This window comes from Cupressus sempervirens, chromosome 10 (genome assembly GCF_028749045.1).
Source record: "Cupressus sempervirens isolate cs-2001-9-10 chromosome 10, ASM2874904v1, whole genome shotgun sequence".
Taxonomy (NCBI): domain Eukaryota; kingdom Viridiplantae; phylum Streptophyta; class Pinopsida; order Cupressales; family Cupressaceae; genus Cupressus; species Cupressus sempervirens.
Genome location: NC_143127.1, coordinates 483,023,835 through 483,038,691, shown reverse-complemented (window position 1 = coordinate 483,038,691; position 14,857 = coordinate 483,023,835). Strand labels below are relative to the sequence as shown.

Here is a 14,857-nt window from a genome sequence, read left to right as displayed (position 1 = left end):
GATCATATTGTTCAAGGGGAAAGTTAGTAAATATCCGGTAAGGGATATTACAATGGTATCAAAGCTGGTTTTTCCTGCCATCCTGTGGGCTTATTCTAAAATATTTGCAGAGGATTTTTATTGGAACCTTTACTAAAGACATAGTCCAGTCCCGGTTTGGAAATTTCTATTGCTTGCATTACAGATGTTAAAGGTTTGAGAGTCTGCACTTGAACAAAGTTTTCTAGATTAATTTAATGAAAGAGTTTCCATGGTCCAATAGTGAAGCTTAACGGAATATCTCAAAAACATATACAAGAGCTGGGCTGACACATTGATTAACAGGTGTTTGAAGACATTCGAGCCCATACAGGTCAGTACTGGACAAACTTGTGTTTGGGATAGCAGGGATAGAAGTCAGTTTATCCTACAGTGCAACTACCAGTTCTTCTTTATGTTTGTTCTCTCATCCACAATGTTGTGTGCTGATATCTTTGTCATCTGCTTGTTCAACATTATTGAATACAACTATAAACAAACTCTTACGTATATTCTCAGTAAGGAATGAAGAATTGCTTCAGTTGCGCTCATGGTCTATACTTTTGCTGGATTTCATGTTTACCTGATTTGTACAAACCAGAGCACATAGGAGAACTTCCATTCTAGGTATCCCTACAATTGAGGAGTTTTCTCTAACGTCGCAGAAGGTTTTTGCTGAAATATCCATCCTTCAAGAAACAATTTTCATGAAAAGGTGCAATGCGATTCTAATCAGGGTGATCTGGATTCCAATGGTTGCGGAAATACTGTGAGTCCGAGCATAAGTGGAGAATACTATAGGCAAATACTTGATCAGCAAAGATTTTACCAGGTGTAAAAAATTTGTGACGAACTGTATTTCAGTTATCAGTGGCTTGCATTTCTGTAAATTCTTCCTGCCATGTGTAAGTGTGGTGTGTGAAGGTGAGGCATTGGGCACATAAATACAAATACGATAGTGAATATGAAGTATTAAATGGTTTAGGCATACTCCATGATAAATAGAGGCAAAACATTATGAAACAATCCTCTATCAGATTTCAATTGACGCCAATGGTCTTAGGTGACAAAACGAAGATATGAAGCTTGGAATATGGTTATGGTTGCGTAGAACAAAGCACACTTTGTAACGTCCGAATTGGTTTGCATTGAATGAAGAAACGTTGTGAACGGACGTGTAGGTAAACCGGCAACAGATGTGATTTGAACCTGAGTATGGGTAGTAATTCCAGAGTTGCATAATGAAAATCGAGTGTTACTTTTAATGTTATCAACAGCTGTTGTGAGGAATGAGTTGGCAGGAAGATGGACGTTATCTTCAAATGTCAGTGGGCTTAGTCTCATCTTATATACACGATGTCAAGCTTCAGTCTACTCATAAATTTTAACACTCAACAGGTAACAATGTCAAAAGAAGTTACCAGTTGATAGTGGCGGAATAGCTCCATACCTGTCAGACAGGGCAGAGATATTATAGGAGTACGTTGCAAGGACAAAGTGGCTGCCAAACATCTAAGGCAGAGTAGTGACTCACACGTTTGCATAGTGTGGAGGTGGCCGACTTCTCTATTCACAAGTCACGACAGTTTAAGGGCTGCAAGTGGTACGTTCCAAGATGCTGATCTTCCTTTAAATAGGCAAGGATTACGATTCATTTCACATGATAAGGAAAAATTACCATAAGCTGAGAATGTGGCATGTATCTCCAAGGGTGGAGATGCAAATGTTCTGGAAAATGATGAACTGAAAGCTAAGTCATCACAACTAACATAATCTCCTCGCGTGCCATTTCCTAGCTCAAGGATTCAAGTTGTGAATGTTCGAGAATTATCCAAATTTGAAAATTCAAGAAAAGCAACAGACAAACTAAATATACTCAGAAACAGTTTAATACCTGAATTTCCATGTAACGAGACAAATACAGAACAAGCTCATATAATGGCTATTGGTGCAATGCAAGAGAAACAACAGATTGAGGAGGTCATCCAACAATCAAAAGTACAGATGAGTTCTGTTGAAGCGCCATCAAATTTGCAAAGCGAATCCAAGAAAGAGCAGAAAGGTGATAGGGAAGAGGAAACATTATAGGAAGCGGGGATGCATCCGTTATTTCTAATATGCACAAAACTTAGCTGCAAGAATTTGCCTTATAAAGAGCGGTTTTAATTTACCTTGTTATTCCTTAATCCGAGAGGGCCCTCCTCACGCATTGTGTTTCAAAACAACAGTTCAATTCAATGGTGAAACATATGTGGGTCCAGGATTTTTCAATACATTGCGTCAAGCTAAACATGTAGCTGCAGCAGCGGCCCTCAAATCATTGTCAGAGGTTCTTCTTTGGATGAGTTATCTACATACAAGAATTTGTTGCAAGAAAAGGCACAAAAAGAAGGGAAGCCTTTATCGGTGTACAACACAACTAAATCTGTCCCACCACATATGCCAATTTTCACGTTCTCTAAAGTGTGATGGGATGAAATTTGAAGGAAATCATGCCAATACTAAGAAACAAGCAGAAAAGAGTGCAGCTGCCGTTGCAGGGTCTGCTCTTGAAAACTGTAAAAGATTACTTTTTTCAACTCAACAACTGCATGATAATAAAGTGAAGGGATTGACTTATGAGTCAGTTATAAGAACTGAAATCCTCAACATGCACAAAGATTATCAAATACTCCCTAATCAAATTTAGAATGTTTTAACATTCAATAATTATTGGATTTTTATCTCGACCAGCAAAATAAGACTGAGATGGCAAAAGAGAGTACTTGAATTTGATTCAGGATCTTCTTGCAAGGGGCCAGGACAAAAATGTGTATGAGGAATTTCCAACAAATCACGAGCTTTGAATAGAGGTTCTTGAAGAAAATGAGCAGCCAACTACTATTGATGTACAGCTTTCCAGCAATCACATGGAAAGTGTTATCCAGGATACAAGTTTCTATGTTGGTGAAATGGAGGTTAGTGTTGACAAACAGGCGGATGAGGGCGGTTGCACTCGAGACTATTGCAGGTTGGAATCTTTGTATGATGAATCTTTTAATTTTGATACCCATGGCATAAAATTAGAAGAACATATCGAGATGACCCTACAAAATAATGAACCGCTTCGAAATGACAATCATGAAATGCACACCTTAAGGAATCAGTTGAAGGTTAATGAAGATAGAATTGTGACTTCTCTAGTACGTTATGACAACACTCATAAGTTGGTGGAAGATCTATACAAAAAGGTTCAAAAGGGAGTGGAAGGAGATTGGCTTGTTGCTGATTTGCAGGTGATCATAACAGCTCTTGAGTCTATGAAATCAAATTATTTGCATTTGCTTTCTTACAGGGATAACATTCTTAAGGTTGCTGAAATTCATGTTGGTCAGCTGGATAAAGAAAGGAATGAGATTATGGAACTCAAAAAGGAGCTTAAAGATACTAATGAGGCATTAGATGATGCTCGGTTTTCTCTTCAAGAGGCAGAAAATCAGATTAAGATCATGAATCACTCTCAAGAGCAAGAGGATAAAGAGAGGCAGGAGTTTTTTCTAGAGGTTATTGATGAATCTGAGAGCATTCACCAAATGTATGATTTGGATAGCTGCCCCAAACGGTTAAGTAGCAAAGTTTCAGAACCCCTTCAACTTGTTAACAACCCTTTGTTTGAAGTTTCTGCTGATTGGACTTCCGACAATCCTCTTTTTGTGTTACATGATGGATCTTCTCTTGTTTGCTATGAAGAGGAAGAGTTTGATTTTAGACTTTGGGATCCTGGCTCAGATCCTAGCAGCGAATCTGGATCTCAGCATGGGACTGATGAATCAACTTTTGTTGCTTATCATTTGATCAGCCCCAACATATTTTCCAATTTCACCCCATTTAGGAGTTGGGTGAATTTTCTTCATCAACCTCTGAACAGTTCTTGGTGGAATATTTATGTGAGGATTCCGGTTAGATTCTCAGCATCCTTCATATTCATAGCACCTATGCACTTGGCGATCCTCCAAGTTTTTGTCGCCAGCATGAATTTTGATGTCTATGGGATGGTGATTTCAGTGTTTGAGCAGCTCATTTCTTACATCATCCATTTAGGTCAAGTCTTCACATTCTACTGGATTATACATAGACCCTGGATATATTTCTATCTCATCATAGCAGTGAGGCAGGGAAATAGAGTTTGGGATCCAGGGGTTGGCAGAATGTATCTATGGTTGGACGAGGATTTTATTGTGGTCATGGTGTTGATCAGTGTTGAGCAGTTTACAGGTCTAGGTATTGAGTTTTTTCGGAGAGTTATATGGGATCCAAGGATCCGATTGAGGGATAGATTGCAAAGGGACATCTGGCTTCGCAGTATGCCAAAAATTGTTTTTAGTTTGGATTACAGAGCTGCCTGCAGACTCGTATGGGATCTTGGTACGAATTGCTTGAGGACAAGCAATTTTAAGGAGGGGAGATTTGTAATGTTCCCTTTTGGAACATTAGAAATATTGAAGTCTTATTTCATGCAATATTAAAATTGACTCTGAGACTTAGGCTCAAAATATTTAAAGGGTCGATTTGATGTATTATTAAGGACAAAGGGGCAAAGAGGAACAAGACGAAATGCCTTAGGGAATAAGACGAAACCAAAGAGGAGCCAAAGAGTCTTGGTTTGTGTATTAAAATGAGAAAGAGGCTCATTGTTGGGATGCTTAATATTATTATTCAGTTCAGTTTTCTCTCTTGTGAGAGTCTCAGAAAGCTTCATGCTTTCAGCTAGTTGGAGGACGTAGCCCCCCATGCTAGCCGGCAATGGACACAAACCCATTGTCTCGGAAAACATCACTTCAAGTGTTTCATTCGTGCTTATAGGCAATAACATTGTTTAAGGAATTATAAGAGTTTTCTGGTTTAATCATACCAGTTTGTAATCCATGGTTGCATGTTCGATATTTTGAATGTTATTGTGAAATAACGGGTTATATACCTGTGGAGAACTTTCTGGTTTTATTATAGTATTGCATTCCTTGGGCCTAAATCTGAATTGAATGTTATACTCGAGAAGAAGTTAGTCGAATTTCTTTTGGGGTTTCTGCTGGATTTCCTTGTTCTGAAGTACATCTGCCATATTTTAGTTCTGATCATATTGTTCAAGGGGAAAGTTAGTAAATATCCGGTAAGGGATATTACATCAAACCACTACCATCAACCAGCATACTCTCAATCCTATTAGCAGCACGTCTAGCTTGCAGGGAGGAGTGGAATAACTTAGTGTTGGCATCACCCTCCCTGAACCACAACTCTCTAGCCTTGTCCCTCTAAAAATATTCTTCCATTATAAGAACATCCTCCTTTTTAGTTTAACTAATTTTCTTGACAAACTATAAACAATCAAATTATAATAAGCATTGATTCTTAACAATGAAAGCATAACTACTTTCTGTTACACAGACGTAAGATATGGAAACCTTTTGAATGTTATGTGAAACTGCTGGCACCTAGGCAGGTGCTTCGGGATCCTAGGACGAGTTTAGGGACTTATCCTGCAACTATCATATCGATATCATGTAGCAGACTATGACATCCTTCCATCCTGCCATTGAGAAACTGAAATAGGATTGGACTTATTCAGGTCCATGCTCATGCCATCAGAATTCAGAATAATTTCACTTCAAACAACTCATAAGATGTCCATGCTGCTCTAGAAAAGGTAAGGATGAACTGCTCAAAGAACCCAGGACAAGAATTTTGATGACTGCTCAAAACGCGGGTTATGTTTTCAACTCAATGTAGTGGAATCGCTAAATTAGATTACTTTATTGCAGTTTTTATAAAATCTTATTGCTTTTGGATTTGGTGGTTGCAGGATGCAATGCAAAACTAATTGAACAGCACTACAGTCCTCAACTTTGTTACCGTCTTGAGACTTTTTATCAGTAATTTTGACTGTGATGATGGATGTGTTCTTTACTGAGACTGCTAATAATTTTGATTTAAACTACTCTTTGTTTTGGTATCATGTGTTGTCCAGAATTGCTTCATCTAACAGCACTTTGATGCCCTAATCAGATCTGCTATAATTTTCCAAAACAGCTTTCCAATATGTTTAACTTGAAATTGTTGTTGATTAGGGTCTAAGATATATTTTTTAACACACAGGAAAAGGAATTTGAAGGCTTCACAATGTTCAACTAAGCTGGTGTGCATTGACCACTTAAGTAATTGTGTTCGTGCAACAGTCAAAAGGTAGGTACGACCTACAAAATCATCTTATCAAAGCATTAACATTCGAACTGGTTTGAAGTTCAGGTCCAGTTTGAACTCTTGTTTAGGCAGGTTGCTATTTTTTAACTGTGGGTTCGATTGGGTTCGAAACAAGTTTGAATCCGCCTGTTTGCTGGGCCCTATGGCGAAAATCAGGGTTTTTTGCTGAGCAACTTCATAAGCAATAGAAAATCCGGCCATGAAGAGGAAATTTCAGATGATAATCTTTAGTCTGATTTTTTGTATGGCTGGAAGTTAAAATCAGTTACAGGAATTATGAAGTTTGGAAAAAGTTTTGTCCCCTCTATTCAATGAAAGTAATTCCTAGTTGTAACGTTTACAAATTTTAAATGTATGCAATTATGTTACAAGTTCCATATTTGTTGTTGCATGCATTTGGATGGTAACATTTAGGATTAAGCATTGTTTTAGATAATTGCAGTATAGCTTATCTCCCGGGATAGGATATTTGACCTATTCTGGGCATTCCTTGACAGTCCTGGGGATGGATATGAACTAATTTAAAAAATCATTTAAAAGAAAATGCAAACACAATTTGTAGATTCTGGTTGTTAGGGTTTAATTGTCAAAGTCAATGGGGTTAGATACACAAGCTAATTTCTGGGATATCGGTTGGCAAGTTTGAGTTTCTAAGAGTCCAATAGCTGGCCAAGGTCACATTGTTTTCTTTCTCTTTTCTGAAAAATTTTCTGCTGTCAAAACTTGAAACACCATTTAAGTTGGTATTGCTTGTTGGCTGCTGAAGCATGGGTTCTGGAGCATTCCACTTGGCATGTTTTTGTTGTTCAAAACAAAGTAACAAGAATCGGAATCGGATCGGAATCGGCAAGGCTGAATCAAATCGTGAATCGGCCATGAATCGGAAAATTAAAAAAACCCTTGAAATTTAGTGAGTAACTTATTTCATAAACCCTTTATCGCTGATTCGATTCACCGATTCACAAAAAATCGTTTGGCTTGAATCGAATCGCCGAATCGCGTGAATCGCATGAATCGTCGTGATTCTTGGAACTATGGTTCAAAATATGTTTATGCACTATGCTACATTCTAATTTTTACTCATGCTTCAGAAATATATATATATATATATATATATATATATATATATATATATATATATATATATATATATATATATATATATATATATAAATTTTACATGTTTTAGTACTAATGAACCCAAACCCCTTTCCAAAATTTTGATGAACTTGCCAATCGGTTCTTGAACTTTGAACTTGGAACCGAACCCGAACAGGTAACTTAGATTATTAACTAAGCCTTACATGTGGGATATGAGACGGATTTTTCCCTCAGCATAACATAAAAAACTACAAACATGGCAATGACAATATGCTCAAACTGTCTGGATATTTATGGTTGAAATTTCATAAAATATTCTGTGCAGATTTAAGAACACAATAGCCTAATTTTCCTTTGTATTCCTTGTAAGACCGGACAATCATCTGAAGGCCTCTGCAGGCTAATAGATTTTTAAGAACTCTTCATTGCAGTTTAAAAGGAAATCCCAAATCATGGCATTTCAATGGGAACTTCCCTGTTACACAACTTTTGAAGAGCGTAATTGTATGGCCTATATAAGCATCATGGCACATAGCAGACTAAATTAATTATTAAATGCATAAGAAGGCAAATCTTCTATTATTTTTAATGATGCTATCATTGCATCTGTGCAGAGTATAAGCAGCATCATATCTAATCATTTACAAAATCAATTTGTCAATCTGCTCGAAATATTTATCAACTAAGCTTTCCTATAAGGGCTTAAAGACGCATTTTTATATTCAGTGTATCTAAACATGATTATAGCAATTTATTCAAGCTAATGCTGTTTTCTTGAACTGTCTGGATGTTCATGCTTTAATCTTCATCAAACATTGTATGGAGATTTAAAAATATATTGGGTCAATCGTTCCTGTATTTCTATTTATGACCTGGCAATCATCTGAAAAGCCTCCGCAAGTTCGACAGTTTAGAAATTCTGTCACATGACCTTAACAGTGACGGGCATATCCCCATTGCATATACAACCCACGTGGATTATAGCAAATTAGATTAAATTCATAAGAATGCAAGAAGGCAATTCTTCAATTATTATGCTCGCAATTTCTATGACATAACTCCAGAGAATAATAGCCAAATTGAAGTGAGCATTTGATTGCTGTTCCATAATGAACTGTCGAAAATTGATTCAAATCATAATTCCACTACCATTCTGTTGAGATTCAGCTACAACACCCCTCCACACTTTACATTTGAAAAGCTAAGGCTTTACGACTGAGGTACTAGTTGTACACAGGTGCATTCACTGTCAAACTCTAGGCAGAAGTATGAATCTGTTTGGTCAATAATTTTATTTACACACGAATCATTATCTTTGATCAAAACTGTCTATTGTTCTTTCTATTGTAAGCACAACTAGCAGCTGAATGTATGCAGAATTTTGCTACTCAACTCCAGGAACAATAATCCATGCGGGCTGATTTCTTGAGGCGAACCCCAGATCACTGAATCTTAATGCCAAATCTTGTTATCCGCCACTGCACTTATAGTTTATTCTCTGGACAGAGGATATTAACTATGGGTAAAACATTGCATCCCTACAAAAGTGGAACTTATATCCAACAAATCAACACATGCTTTATGTTGAATATTGCTGAAACAATGCAGCAAACCTTTTCTCTAAATAAATTTTATACTTCAATTATTTGCAAAAGGTAAGGCACACTCTAAATGTGCTTGAACAGTGGAATGTTATTATAATGTTACTCAAAATAACATTAGGGACTGGAACAATGTGGACTTCAATTCTCAAACAAGTACACTCCAGAACATCTAATGTGAGTAGTTCAATCTAAGCTTCAGAGTATATTTCATATATATCAAGAAAATATGCATATAGAAACCAAATAAATGAAGAAGCAACACAGCTTCCACCAATCAAAGTGGTCAGATATGAGATTTTAAGATCCAAGAAAAAGGTGAAAGAAATACAACCTTGGTGTGAGGCCACAATTGATCAGGTGAAACATGCATTGTGCATCCTTCTTTGCCTGATTCCCATTCAACAACAAAACGTGCAATTATCCCTGGCATTGGCCCAGCATAGCTGAACCATAGACTCATAAGACCTACTGCTTCTATCTTGAATGGTCTTCTCGTATTATCCATTTCACCATGGGCCTTTTTCACTAGATTATGTGTTTTCATGTTTGAAGGTTCTTTTCCAGTGTCTATTCTTTCCTCTGGTTTTACTTCCTGTAGTTTTCTCATGCCCATGGCAAAAGAACGCGCATTGGAAAGCCTTTGTAGATCTGCAACCAATTTTTTTATACTGTTTTCCTCCACAGCCCTATAACTCAAGACCACACCCTCAGGACCATACCGTATATGTGAATCAACGTCTGAAGTATTCGCAATTCGCACACCAGAACCCCACGGAGTTCCAGTTTTACCCTTCTGAAGTTCCCACAAGTCTCTGAAATGTTCATCATTTACCTTGACATCCCAGTAGGTGCTTCCAGGTCTACCAAGACACAAACAAATATGTTGCCATGCATCCTCTTTTGAATAGGGCAGCCGAAACCATAAGTCTGCAGAGGGTTTTCGCAAGCCCACATCTTCGACATATGGGATATTTAGGACTTCCATTTGGCCTGTAAGTCGAGCATGCTTAATACATAAAGAACAATGCCTAATCACTTGAAGAAGAACAGATACGTATATACTCGAAGGTGCTTTCCCATGATTAGCTTCTCTGAGAATACTCCCACACGCACGGCCAACAAATCTCCCCAAAGTGCTGGAAGTATTTAGCTGAACAGAAGCATGCTGCGTATTACCTGATTCAGAGGTCTTTCTTTTCTTCTGATTTTCTTCATGAGCTGATATTCCTTGCAAGGATGGAATTGACTGCACAATATCTGAAAGGCAACGCTTTCGACTGCTTATTTTTGGAGTTATGTCAGACGTGTTGCCATTAGAAGTTAAAGAGTCTAATGTTTGACCTGTACGATGAGTATCTCATGCATTAGCCAGATGATATTCAGTTAAAAGTAGAAGGCATACAACAGATACAGTTGACATGCCCAATCCAGCATGCTACCATTTTCCATTGCAAAAGTATAGTGAATTAGAAATAGCAACTTACATGCTGGGGGGACCGTGTGCAAGCCAGTTGCAAAGCTTTTGAATACAGTTGATGTTTGACCACCAGTTGAAGTCTTAACAAGAGAAGACCTTGACTGTTGAATGGAATTCCTGTGCACTGGAGATATTCTCGCTGTATATGACGAACTGGTTTGCCAATTAATAGAATGTGATGGGAGCCCCTCCTTTGGAGAATCCATTACTTTTCTTAGATAACTATCCTCCATTGATGGATAACCTGAAGTGTCTCCCAGATGCAATGGAGACTTTGAAGAAGTGAGATCATGGTCAGAATAATTCTTTGTAGTAGATGACAGTTTATTAAAAGATTGGATCCTTGCAGGGCTGAGTGTGGATGTATTCACTCCATAATTGTGTCCACCAGCTAGGGGGCTTGAGCCAGTCTGCCGTACATTCTTATGATTTGGTTCAGACATCAACCTAGTGTTAAAAGGTGAGCTTCCAGCAGAAGTTTTTCCAGTATTATTAATTAAAGAAAACTGAGAGTTCCTATCCCATATGGTTGATGGACCATACTTTCCTCCTTGCTGAATACCCTGCACAGCACTTAGATGATTCAATGGTGAAGATTCAACAAGATAACTCTGTTTTGGTGAATATCGAGATAATGGCATTCCCTTGTCAAACTCAAATACATCATCTGCTAGAGATGAAAATCCTGACTGCAAGCACCCTTGGCCCTGAAGCTCAGAATCTGTATATGCATCAGGATTAGACACAGATTCTGATATTAAATCTGAAATTTTGGTTATCTCTCTCTCCAGAGGCGACCGTCCATTGTCTAGAAGGCTCAAGTTCACCTCATGATCCACCATTTGCATTCTTCCAATATCTATCTTGTTGAAACGAAGCATGTGGATGTAACTAGAAAGAAGACCAGATCTACTTGTTGAATCTTGCTTGGACTCAAGAAGGGTAAAAAGAGGCTTGAAATCCATATCCAATTGTATTAGAAGGTAATAAGAATTTCCACAGTTTGGAAAACCCATGAGCAGTAAGTCTGAGCCTTTAATTATTGATTTAGGAAGCTTAACTGTAGCCACACCTTTTTCATACACCTGCAATAGGCAATATCCATAAACCAAAGCCATTAAAAAGCATGTCAAAAGATTTTAGCAAGATTCTATTTCAAAAAAGCATCTATGTATTTTTCAAACAGAAAAAATGGCAAAAACTGAATAAGAAATAAGTTCATAAATGTTCTAGCTTGCTAAAAAACATTGGCAGGCATACAGAAAATAAAAAATACAATTTCTTAGATAAACTTTTAGAAGCGCATTTAATGGACTAAATGGAACATTAGGTTTCAATAAAAGGATTTTTCACAAGTATTCGACAAGTCTCAGAAACCCAATGCACATCTCTGTACCCAATTTGGATCTCGCTGCCCTAGAGAGCCCATATCCACTCCTCAAGATGAACATACATGTATACCATGTTCCTTGAAATCAACCCTGAAGAACATTCTATCTTTAAATGGAAGTGTAACATAAGGGTTACTGGTCAATGTATGATCTTTCCAATGAATGAGAACCATGTACTTTTCTATTATCTAGATACCAGAGACAGAAGTAAATGACCTTGCTCCCCACAGAGATGGCTTGCTTCAAAGTTACTCTAGACTTCATGTCAATTATTCACTTACTACTGATGGTAACTTAATCTGAATCATATATTGAGCTCAGTGGTGAATTTCAACTGGACATTTACCTTTATGATGGCAATCTAACAACCAAACTGTGCTTGGTTCTGCTGCTAAAAGGAGGATGTGCCATGCTTAGCTTACATATCAGCCTACAATCCTAAGAGGGAATGCACTACCAGGTTTACAATTTTCATGGTAATTCTTCAGCTTAACATCTTGAGTACACAATCCTCTTCAAGCACTTCCAGAATTACATTGTGAGACTGCACCATCCCTGGGTTAATAAAATTTTGCATTGCCCTTGCATCTCTGCCTAGTGCAAGTTCCTTTGAACTGAAGATCCACTGATGGTTGAATCACACAGTACACTCACTCTTCACAAGATTAGTTAATGTCAATGCTGAGTGGTGGTCATTCTGTTAGAGTCAAACACTGAATAGGTTTTCTGATAGCATCCTAAGCTTGTAAGGCCAAAAGAATGTCAGTTCAGATTTGTTGAGGAATGTTTGGATTGTTCTCTGTCAAATTGCACCTCCCTGGCTCCACCAACTCCTGAGCACATGTTTATTTCAGCTTCCAACTCCCACCCCACAAGACAGTGGAAGTAGCATACAATATATGAAGTAGAGCCCTCATCTTTTGAAGGGGATAAAAGGACAGCAGTTTGAGAATCAGGGATTTGAATAGAATTTTTGAGCTTTATTGTAGCTGTAGAGTCTCTGCAGGTATCTCTTAGTGCTGGGTAACATAACACTGGGTTTCAGAAATTGGCGGCCATTTTGTATTCTTTTTCTATGTTTTTGGAATTTTATTTGGCTTCATTTTTTTGTTCATTTTCTTCCTTTTACATCTAGTGTATGCTCTGTTCACATTCATTGGATAGTTGATCAGTAGACACATTGTTGCAGCGACCTACTATTAGAAATTAGTGTTGTAGTTGTAGAGGGGATCTCAAGAAAGTTTCACTTACAAATATTGTGTGCAGTCTTGTTGCATTGCAAAGCAACCAGAGGAGATGGCTCACAAAGTCAGATGAAGAGATGCAAGGAACCAGACATTGCCTCACATTGCAGACCTCGTTGATGAACTAGAAGCCTTTCATGCTCAGATCAACACTATCAAGACTACAAGAAGAAGAGGTCACATGGCAATGGAGGGTATCAATAATGATGAGGCTCTGATACAAGCAGATGCCACAAATACAAATAATGTTAATGAGGGCATCACAGAGGGGGAATTCACTATTGCCTAGCTAAGTTTGGCAACAAACCGAGGATTGATCTCCTATTCTACATAGGAAGCTTAAACCCAAAAAGAGTCAATGGACTAGATCACTTAAATAAAATAAGACTTAAGAGTTCAAAGACATCGAGGACTGGAAGAGTCAAGTATGCAGCAAAAAATTTGGATAAAAGCTGGTCATGTGGAAGATGACACTAAGGTGCTGTCAAGGTATGTAAATGGATTGTGCATCTCCTTTTAGCAGGACATGTGCTTTTTAATCATTGGGTCCATCAAAAAGACCTACCAGTTCACACTAAGATGGAGTTGTCTCATAAACAACAAAGACCATGCAGTTGTGGTTAGGACAAGAAGAGAAAACAGTGCATAGGAAGACATACCTCGTCACACAAAGAAAGCGTGGAAACTAATGACATGTGTCAAGTGTGAAATGCAAGCAGACCTTGGACAAAGCTGTAGAGAAGGCAAAGCCATGTAGGCTTCAATGGAACTTGCTTTAGATGTAAGCGAGTGAGTCACCACAAGTTTTAGGTCCAGACATTGCCAAAAGCAAGGTTGTGTAAAGAAGTGTGTGCATTTGGCAAGTAGTGGAGCAAAAAGCTCTAGCCGAAAGCCCAGAGAGAATCTAATGATGCAACATTCTGCTGAAAACTGCATGTGAAGATGATAAGTTGTAATTGAATACCAGTTCATTCCAAACACGTACAAGTTGAGAAAGGAAGTAATGTATGTAGATCATTAGCAGACGTAACATCAAGAACTTAGCACCCATGAAGGTAGTGCAAAGATCAGTGTCAAAGACTGACATGCTTGGTTGCAAAGAAAGTACTCACGATGGCAAAGCAGTATCAAGTTGCAGTTTGCATCAGAGGATATGCAGATAAGGTATGGTGGAATATGATCCTAATCCTAATAGGCGCCTATCACATGTAGCTAAAAAGGTTGTGGCAATATAACTAATGCACTATTTGAATGGCTGCAAAAGCATCTTCACCATCAAGAAGGATGAGAATAAAGTCAAACTATTTCCCGTGAAATTATAGTCCATGCAAAAGCAATTTGTCAAAGAGGTGGAAGACTTGAAGGAGTAACATGGGACCAACAATTCAACACAGGCGATACAGAGTTGCACAAACCTGATAGACCAAAGTCGTTGACTACTCAAGGAATTCACTCATGTGATTGGCAAAGGAATGCCAAACAAATATCGTCGATATACCAAATCCTTCATTATAAGGATCTTACTCTAGATTCTAGTTTGCCAAACAAGGCACCACATAAGGCAAATACTAGCATGAATTTCAAGGGGAACAAAGAAGTTAATGATCTATTAGAATGGGGTTTTATAAGGGAAAATTTAAGTCCTTGGGCAATAATTATATGAGTCAAAGTAAGATATATACTAGAGAACATGAAATAATTCTTGCACAATCAATAAGTTGCCATTAACTACAACACCCCACTCTCCCAAATGGATGACCTGATGAATTGCTTGAGTATGGTGTGCTA

The 14,857-nt window shown here is 37.9% G+C and overlaps 1 protein-coding gene across 1 annotated transcript in view; it reads right to left on the bottom strand.

Annotated features, from left to right (window-relative positions):
• SWP (RNA polymerase II transcription mediator) overlaps window positions 1–14,857 on the bottom strand; it is a 119,466-nt gene that overhangs the window by 25,634 nt on the left and 78,975 nt on the right. Inside the window, exons 5-6 of the mRNA XM_089807772.1 lie at window positions 10,442–11,519; window positions 9,289–10,298 (exon numbers count right to left, since the gene is read on the bottom strand). Of these exons, the coding sequence (XP_089663898.1) occupies window positions 9,289–10,298; window positions 10,442–11,519 (2,088 nt within the window). The remainder of the gene's footprint in view (window positions 1–9,288; window positions 10,299–10,441; window positions 11,520–14,857) is intronic.